Genomic DNA, 9,469 nt, shown 5'->3' with positions numbered 1-9,469 from the left:
TGACTCTTTAAATATGATTTTCCTACGAAATCGTCTTAATCGTGGCGCGGAGGCCCGGCAGCGCACCGTGAGTTTTTCATACCGGCTGGTTTGTTGTTGTTGTGGAGGGAAACATGGCGCTGTCACTCGAAGCATTTGTGAGCACCTTTGGGGATTGTAAATACCAAAAAATACGTAAAAGAGGGCATATTGCGTACATAGACAAACATGTTTTGTCATTTAATTTTGATCGGGATAATGGTGTCATGTTTGAAAAGGTTATGCCTATTCAGAGATCCGGCTCCTGTGATGTCAAAGTAAGTGTCGCGTAACCTCTCGAAAAATGTGTTTCTGTCAACTTCAAGTGAAATTTACTCCTGGGTTTTGCATTGACAGACCTGTGTTTGTTAAGAGATGCTATTACAGAATGCATGTGTGAATGTGCCAACGGCCAAGCACTTTGCCATCACATGATTGCATTTTGTTGCCATGCCATGAAAGACGTCTCCTCGGAACCTAACCTAACCTAACCCAGCTGATCTGGAAAACCAATGGAAGAATCCTTGGAACCAACAGCCTATTGAAACAGAGTCAAATTTATTCAGTACACACTTAATGTCATGGGACTTTTTTTGTCCCACGGTTTATGCAATTTTAAGCACATCCGGTAGTGATGCAATTTTGTGTCCGCCAGGCGGGACAAATTGTCTAGTGAAAGTACAAGTTGCAGCTGGCGCCGGACAAAATGTGTCACCAGACGGGAACAAAATTGTATCAGCGTCGGATGTGCTTAAAATTGCATAAACCGTGGGACAAAAAAAGTCCCATGACATTTAGTGTGTATTTTCTCACACTTATCTTTCATTTCTAAATTTCTATGTTTTTCTTTTTGGTGCAGGTTAAGACGGTGAATGAGATTTATCAGCCTAAAGCCGTCCCTAATGTTTCTGTGAAGCCTGTCACAGAAGATGACATTTCCAATCTAGTGAAAAGAATAAGTGAAGTGTCGCCTTACTGCGGGCTAGCATGGATGGATACGAGGGGGTATGCGCTCTCTGAACCTGTGTACCGACTATTACGCTATTACGCTCTATTACGCCACAAATTAATCGGAATTTAGTTAAAAACGGCCTAAAACACACCAAAATTGATAAAATTTTGACAATGTCGGCTATTACGCGACTATTACGCGTATTATTACGCGTGCTATTACAGATAGAGTGAACCGACTATTACGCGAGTGCATACCCCCTCGGATGGATAGCTCAGCCTGAACCCACTGAAGCCGCCAAAAAAGTGTCATTCATTGTCTTTCAAGAAATTATTTCAAGTGAAAGTTTTCTTACGTGTGATGATCCAGCTGCTTATTTAGTTTCTGCTCTTCGTGTTACTAGAGCCCAAACTGATGATGTGGTGTACCGAGCTCCTAAGGTCGCCGTTAGGTTGGCACTGCCCGGCAGCGCCCCCAGCGGCGACCACTGGAAGCTCGGCCACACCGCACTCTACCAAAAATGTCCTGTAAATGCCGTTAATTTATTACCAGTTTTTACTGTAGGTCAATTCACAGCGTTTACTGTGATCTGCTCACGGGATTCACTGTGATCTTGTTCACGGTGTTCACTGTGATCTGGTCCCCAGTAAACACTGTGAGTTTGACGCCGCTGAGCACCGAAGTACTGCCAATCAGGCTCCAATTCACGGCGTTTACTGTGGCCAGATCACAGTGAACACTGTGACCGAGATCACAGTGAACGCCGTGAACTAGTTCACAGCAAACGCCGTGAATTGCATAACAGCAAACATTGGTAATAAATTAACGGCGTTGACAGGACATTTTTTGTAGAGTGCGCGCTCCCCCGCCGGACGACAGCGGTCCTCACTTGCATTGACAGCATCACTTGGTGTAGTTCATTGTCCCTACTTGTCCTGATAAGTTCCAGCCAGTGAATAAGCTGAGGTACACGAAGACAATCAGAATCTACTCAAGAACACAATAGTGGCGACGAGGATGAGATTCAGAGTAAAAGTGGCTGTTCTGTAACATATATTATTGAAGTAGGCCTGAAATTCGTGTGTATGGTGGTGATTTGTTTCACATTCCAGGTTCAAAAATGGATTTTTCTGGACCCCAATGAGGCCCCCATTCATGATCTACAAGATCAAATGAACTATGCTTGTTTTGAGCAGCGGTTCCTTCACAAGTTGTTCAATCCGATTCATGATCTACAAGATCAAATGAACTATGCTTGTTTTGAGCAGCGGTTCCTTCACAAGTTGTTCAATCCGAATGATCAATCAGAGGCTCTGGACTTACTCCGTGAGGTTGGTCTTTGTGTTTGTTTGGCAACAAAAAGCACAAAATTCACTTGGCAAAAACAGGGAATCAAAAGATGCCGGAGGTATCTTCCACATCTTCGTGTGTAGGTTAGGGGTGCTCGGCATTATATTCTCAATTCTTCGCAAAACTGATACACCTGCTCTGCGACTAACAGGAGTTTTGCAGCTTGGCGTAGACACTAAACTGTTTCCTTGATGTTGCTGCTGCTGAGAGGAAGATGACTCAACAAGGACAGGGCTTTCACCATCAGCACTAACCTTCTTCTTACGGTACACATAATCATTACAATTTGAAAGACGCTTTGATTTGATAGTGGAGGCTGGCGGTAAGTTGTGGAGCAGGATTTGGAATAGCACCAGGGATTAGCAATAGCTTCTTTTTACTTGAAGGATTTTGCCGACGAGGATTAACTACGACTCACGTAAGTACCCAGTGTGGGGTAATGTTATGTATTAGTGAGTGCAGTGGTAAAATGGGCCGCAAATTCACCCCGTACGACTATACACTCCGGCAGTGGGGTGGGCAGGGCGTGACCATCATTGGCAAGTGTCCGGTCCGCGTTGAGAGCGGGCAGCGCCAAGCAACAGTCATGCTGCTCATTGCCGCAGGCAACGGGCCGTTCTTAGTGGGCCGGGATTGGCTGCGCTCGCTAGGCTATGTCCTAGCGCAGCAGCGGACAACATTAGTCAATCACTTGGCCCCGCCGGCTCAGCCCGAACTCGGGACGGTACCGGAGGAGCTCCGGGACATGGAGTGTTTTCACCCAGGGTTGGGTGAATTCAAGGGGCAAGTGGCATCGCTCACGGTGCGTTCCGACGCCACTCCGGTGTTCCTGCGGGCCCGACCTTTGCCCTTTGCGAAGAAAGCGAGGGGGCAAAAACTCGGGATTTTCGTGTACACATGATTCGGAAAACGCAATGATTGCGCATGGTTTTAATTGATTTCATGGCTGATTTTGCCTTATTTCGCGACGCACCAGGGTGATGTAGAGCGTGATTGCGTGTGATTGTGTTCGGAAAGAAATGATTTCGGACTGATTTTGCCTGGTTTCGTGTAATTCTGCCTAATTTCGGTCGATTTTAGTGATTTTGGCTGATTTCGGATTGCTTGATTTCGCGTGATTCTCAATGATTCGCGTGTGATTTCGGGGGCCGTGTACACATGATTGCGCGAGTTTTTGCCCCCTCGGAAGAAAGCGATTGTAGGGGCGGAACTAGATTCTATGGTGGCAAGGAAAATTCTGTCACCGGTGGAAGAAGCCGATTGGGCCACGCCCATTGTCTGCATAGAAAAGGCAGATGGATCGGTACGGATTTGCGGCGACTACAAGTCGACCGTGAACCGTTTCCTCCGAGCAGACAGCTACCCGCTGCCCACCCTACAAGAAGCTTTCGCTAGCCTCGCGGGGGGAAAACTGTTCACTAAACTCGATCTCAGAATGGCGTATAACCAGGTCAAGTGCGACGACCAAACAGCTCGTTTGCTCACACTTAATACCCATAAGGGGCTGTACAAAATGAACCGTCTGCCGTATGGAGTATCGAGGGCCCCGCTCCTATTCCAACGGATAAAAGACACGCTCCTGAAAGGGCTTGAAGGTGTGGTGGTGCTTTTGGATGACATTTTGATTAGTGGTAAAGACCAAGCCCAGCTTAGGGCAAGAGAGAAGCAGGTGCTGGTGCGGCTCAGTGAGGGCGGCCTGCGGCTCAAGCTGGCAAAATGCCAATTTGGGGTCACGCAGGTCCAGTACTTAGGGCATGTTATTTCAGCACAAGGGCTAGCTCCCCTCAATGATAGAATAGCCGCGCTCAAGGCAGCGCCGGCGCCAGGAAATGTTGCCCAGCTCCAAGCGTTCTTGGGCAATTAAGCTTTCTATGAAAGGTTCCTGGAGAACAGAGCCACTGTGGTGGCCCCGCTTTACCAACTCTTGAAAAAAGAGGTGCCATGGGCATGGGGAGCGGAGGAGCAAAAAGTGCTACAAAGCGCTACAACCACTCAAGTCAGCAATCCGCCTGCCATCTGTTCCTTTGTAGCATCCCTGCCCCATCTCTCCATCCGAGGTCAGCTGGCCTCTAGAATCTCCTATTGAGCTATCATTAGGGAGAAAGGTTTTGTTCTTTTCCCTCCATTTTATGTGTTACAGGACTTCTGTGTAGCAAGAAGTGGATTGTCACTCAAGTAAACCGGCCGTCGTCCGTCATCATAGCAAGTTGTAAGAGCTGCAGAACACAGAAACCTTTGAACTTTAAAATTTTAATGAAGGAGTATTGATATGGGTCTGGAGGCGAAAAATCAAGTAAATATAGATTGAGAATTTTTATTACAGGTTCACTCACTTTCTTTGGTGTTGGATTCTATGGATACATATTTCACATTATTTTCAAACAGCATTCTAACTCAAACAGAAAACATCGCTGTCCTGGGCACCACTAAAATGTCGTTTGTCTCTTCCACTACAAATGAGTTTGGTACAAAGATATTCTCCACAAAAGTTTGAAAATACTTGATGTGCGACAGCTTTTTGATCACAGCAAGAATGAGTTTCTCACAGTCACATTTTCATTTACAAGAACAGCTATTCACATCAATAAAATACTGAATTGATCCTCTTTCAAGCTTGTCATTGAAAGTGAATTCTGCGGTACCGTCAACGGGGGTAACTTGGGACACCGGGGGTAACTTGGGACAGTCTGCCCTGCACAACTTGTTGGTGCTGCCATTCAGCGATGGGGGTTCCTAGCGTCAAACCCGCGGCAGGGTTTTGTTTCAGAGGCCTCAGGACACGCGCGAAAAGGTGGAAGAGGTGCATAACATCACAATTAGTATTTCAGAAACAGGAAACTACATAATATGGTTTTTGACAAAATATGTCAATCATTGACAAGTTGACCCTAGTGCAAGGAGTGAAATGCAGATTTGGCTAATAAGTCTCGCTGGGTTGTTAGATCATACACAGACAATAACGTTCGCAAAAGGGCATTGATTATAGTTTTCCCATCTTCGGTCTAGAACTCAATTTATCAAAAATCGAAATTTTGCGGGGTAACTTGGGACAGTCTTTTCCTCATGTTTCCAGCAGTCCTAGCCTTCTAGGAGTTGACTGACCCGGTCCCTGACCTAACTTAAACTTCGGATATTACGCTGATGATGGAAAGAGATGCCTTGCTCTGCAGTATTGTGTTCTGGTAATCCATATTTTGAAATTTTCAGAAAATGCTTCGATAACACCAGTAGAAAAGAGAGTTCCACGGAGAGCCCTAGATATAGTCCAATATCGGTCCTACAAGAGTTTCTAAACCTGAATTCTTGGTCTACATGATGTGACTTAAATTTATTATATACATTAACATCAATAGATGCATAGAAATGTAGGTAATTACCTACTGTCCCAAGTTAACCCCGGTCATGGGGTAACTTGGGACACTCTTTCGAGACCGCTGGGAAACGATATAATCGAGGCAAACGAACCAGACAAGCATGAAATCATGGGGAAAGTGTCAATCTGTAACATAGTTGGGATCCATTGGTCTGGGTTGAGAATCTTGCCTGTGGCGTTCAAAACACGTGAAAAAGTGTCCCAAGTTACCCCCGTTGACGGTACTTGAATGTCTACACTACATTTTTATTACGTAAGCCTTCATTAAAATATGGTCAACAAAACGGGCACTTTCTGTGCAGAAAAATAAAATAAAGAGATAAGAAACATAAAAATCATCACCTATGACAAAAGAGCTGTGTTCATTCGCCCTTGAATCTTGACGCCTGCACTCTACAAAAAATGTCCTGTCAACGCCGTTAATTTAATACCAATATTTGCTGTTATGCAATTCACGGCGTTTGCTGTGAACTAGTTCACGGCGTTCACTGTGATCTCGGTTACAGTGTTCACTGTGATCTGGCCACAGTAAACGCCGTGAATTGGAGCCTGATTTGCAGTACTTCGGTGCTCAGCGGCGTCAAACTCACAGTGTTTACTGGGGACCAGATCACAGTGAACACCGCGAACAAGATCACAGTGAATCCCGTGAGCAGATCACAGTAAACGCTGTGAATCGACCTACAGTGAAACTGGTAATAAATTAACGGCATTTACAGGACATTTTTGGTAGTGTGTGTGCACATTTAACGAGAAACAGAAAATAAATGCATTTGCAACAGCACCAGTTGTCAATCAAGCCCCTCAGAAATGATGCTGCATTTTCTCACTTGACATATCTTCCCATTTCTTAAGGCCAGGGACAGGTGAAAAAATGAAGAAGTTTGGTGAAATTGAACGAAATGAGTTCTGGGTGGAAAATGGTCCTTTGGACCTTCCTCTTTCAGGATCTGTCGGGACTTCGACTATCCGGGACCTGGAAGTGCTTAAAATACATCTTTTCGCACACTCCTGCATTTCCGACATTTTAGTAAAATTGTCCGTTTTGCCATCAGGGGGGGGGGGTTTCTGGTGAAAATCTTGCAATTTTCAAAATGAACCCCACTGTCATAATTTGTTGGGAATATGAAATCATACTTCAAAGAGACTAAGATTTGATTTTTGAAGGCATATGCTAGGTCTTGAACCCAGTCGAATTGTCTTTTTTGGACTGTTTTGGCTTTATTTAGCCGTATCTTGAAAAATCCTCTTGCGCATACTATTTTGACGTAAAAGGCTTACCTTTACATTTTGCACTTCTTCGATTCATTTTAAAAAGATTCCAGCATGCCTAGTTCAAAATTTCCATTATATTAGTAATCACATGATTTTTTCATCTAAGAAGTCACCAAAACTTGTCTATTTTGTACATTGTTGATCAATTTAAGTGAAATGCATGCTTTAGAAGCTTGCCAATGATTGGCTGAGCGATAGCGAAGCCCGTTACTCCAGTGCGGTTGAAAAGTTTTGTCTGTCTGTCTGTGTGTCTGTCTGTCTGTGTGTGTACACTACTCCTCCTAAACGGCTCGGCCGATCTGGCTGAGACTTTGCAGGCTTACTAGGTATGTTCTTGGCTCGGCACACGCGAAATTTCACTATCCTAGCTCAACTGGTTCAGTTTTTATAGCCGAAAAACACCTAAAAAACGGCGAAAAATCGAGTTTTCTGCAGGTAGATCACCTCCGTCTTGAGGAAAGGGGGGTCTGGGGGGCGGAGCCCCCCAGCTTAGACAAGTTAAAAAGTGACAAGGGTCAAGATCGTGTTATCTGTAGATGAAGCAACTCTATCTAGAATTAAGGGGGGTCTGGGGGGCGGAGCCCCCCAGCATGCAACACGTAAGAAGTAACCGACGATGGACAAGCCAATGCCTGCCGAAGGCAGGCTAGCGCCGCAGGCCAAGGTAGGTACGCCAGGCGGAGATTGGAGGAACAGGCCGCGAGACATCGCGAAGCCTGTTACGACAAGACGCGGTCTGGCGTAAACCTACCTTGTATTGTAATGGACATTTTCAGTTGTGCATGCTGCGATCTTTTAAAAATGAATTGAAGAAGTGAAAAATATCCAGGTCAACCTTTTACGACAAAAGAGTATGCGCAAGGAGATTTCTTTGGCTGGAAATCCATTAAAATCTGTCACCAAACTTTAAACGCCCTTTTCTCCGAAGACATTTTTTGAACATTTGAATGGTCCTGTGCGCATACAGTTTGAAGTGTCGTCAATGATATTTTTTCCACTGACTCAGTAGGTTATTGCGAGGAAACGCAAGTGACAGTTTTTGTATATTCCACCCAGAAGTATGGTTTTAAATATCGGTTTTTACAAAAAAAAGGAAAAATCTTTGGTTTTTGAATCTGTCACTTGTGTTTGTTCTTTGGACTTAGACGAACAAAAAAATATGTCGGTCAGGTCAATAACCCAAAATGGGAAACGCACAGGAATTTTTTAACAAACACTTACAAAATTATAAAAAAGCCTGTATCTCAGGAACCGCTTGATATTATTGTGACGGTGGTCACGCGGGGACCGCCCAGCCGAAAAGTGCAAGCGAAGGCAGATGCTCGGGAAGGTAGGGAACCGACTGGCGAGCCGTGCCGGGGCTCGGCAGTCGGTGTGGGGCCTGCCAGCGGCCAAGACCAAACCAAGAGTCGGGAGTGCTGAGAGCTTGTATCAAGGTAACCGGACTCCTTTCTTATTCTACAACCCTCCCACCCGAGTAACCCCCTGACCATCAGAGAGCTACATCCCTGACAAGTGCTCTGGCCCACTAAACTGCCTGCTGGGTCCGGGACTTGTACATGGTGGAGGTGCTGAGGGTTTTAGTTTTAAGCTTCACTTGGGTGGGTACCACACCGGCTCACTTTAGGTTAAGGAACGACCAGCGCCACCGTCTGGCCGGTCAGCGGGGTCGTTTAGGTTTAAGGTTTTAGTTTTAGGCCCGCGCCGCGCCTGTGTGTTCGCGAAAAGCCGACAGGCCGGAGGCTAATTGGGCATGTTTTAGTTTTAGGCCCGCGCCGCGCCTGTGTGTTCGCGAAAAGCCGACAGGCCGGAGGCTAATTGGGCATGTTTTAGTTTTAGGCCCGCGCCGCGCCTGTGTGTTCGCGAAAAGCCGACAGGCCGGAGGCTAATTGGGCATGTTTTAGTTTTAGGCCCGCGCCGCGCCTGTGTGTTCGCGAAAAGCCGACAGGCCGGAGGCTAATTGGGCATGTTTTAGTTTTAGGCCCGCGCCGCGCCTGTGTGTTCGCGAAAAGCCGACAGGCCGGAGGCTAATTGGGCATGGTTTAGTTTTAGGCCCGCGCCGCGCCTGTGTGTTCGCGAAAAGCCGACAGGCCGGAGGCTAATTGGGCATGTGTTAGTTTTAGGCCCGCGCCGCGCCTGTGTGTTCGCGAAAAGCCGACAGGCCGGAGGCTAATTGGGCATGGTTTAGTTTTTAGGCCCGCGCCGCGCCTGTGTGTTCGCGAAAAGCCGACAGGCCGGAGGCTAATTGGGCACGTTTTAGTTTTTAGGCCCGCGCCGCGCCTGTGTGTTCGCGAAAAGCCGACAGGCCGGAGGCTAATTGGGCACTTTTAGGTTAAGCCGCACCGAGTCGTGCTTTAGTTTTTACTTCATTGTTTTAGTTTAATTTTAGTCTTAGTTTTTAGGCACTTCTTAGGTTAAGCCCGCGCCGCGCCTGTGTGTTCGCGAAAAGCCGACAGGCCGGAGGCTAATTGGGCACTCTTTAGGTTAAGCCGCACCGAGTC

General features: G+C 46.4%; 1 protein-coding gene across 1 annotated transcript; it reads left to right on the top strand.

Annotated features, from left to right (window-relative positions):
• The first annotated feature begins 3,755 nt into the window (after window positions 1–3,755).
• LOC117649928 (uncharacterized protein K02A2.6-like) lies at window positions 3,756–4,184 on the top strand. The gene has a single exon (XM_034393113.1). It carries the CDS (start codon window positions 3,756–3,758, stop codon window positions 4,182–4,184), a length of 429 nt encoding a protein of 142 aa, XP_034249004.1.
• The last annotated feature ends 5,285 nt before the right edge of the window (window positions 4,185–9,469 follow it).

Source organism: Thrips palmi, unplaced genomic scaffold (assembly GCF_012932325.1).
Source record: "Thrips palmi isolate BJ-2018 unplaced genomic scaffold, TpBJ-2018v1 HiC_scaffold_4, whole genome shotgun sequence".
Taxonomy (NCBI): Eukaryota; Metazoa; Arthropoda; class Insecta; order Thysanoptera; family Thripidae; genus Thrips; species Thrips palmi.
The sequence above is the reverse complement of the archived record's forward strand: the minus strand, read 5'-3'. Positions and strand labels throughout refer to the sequence as shown.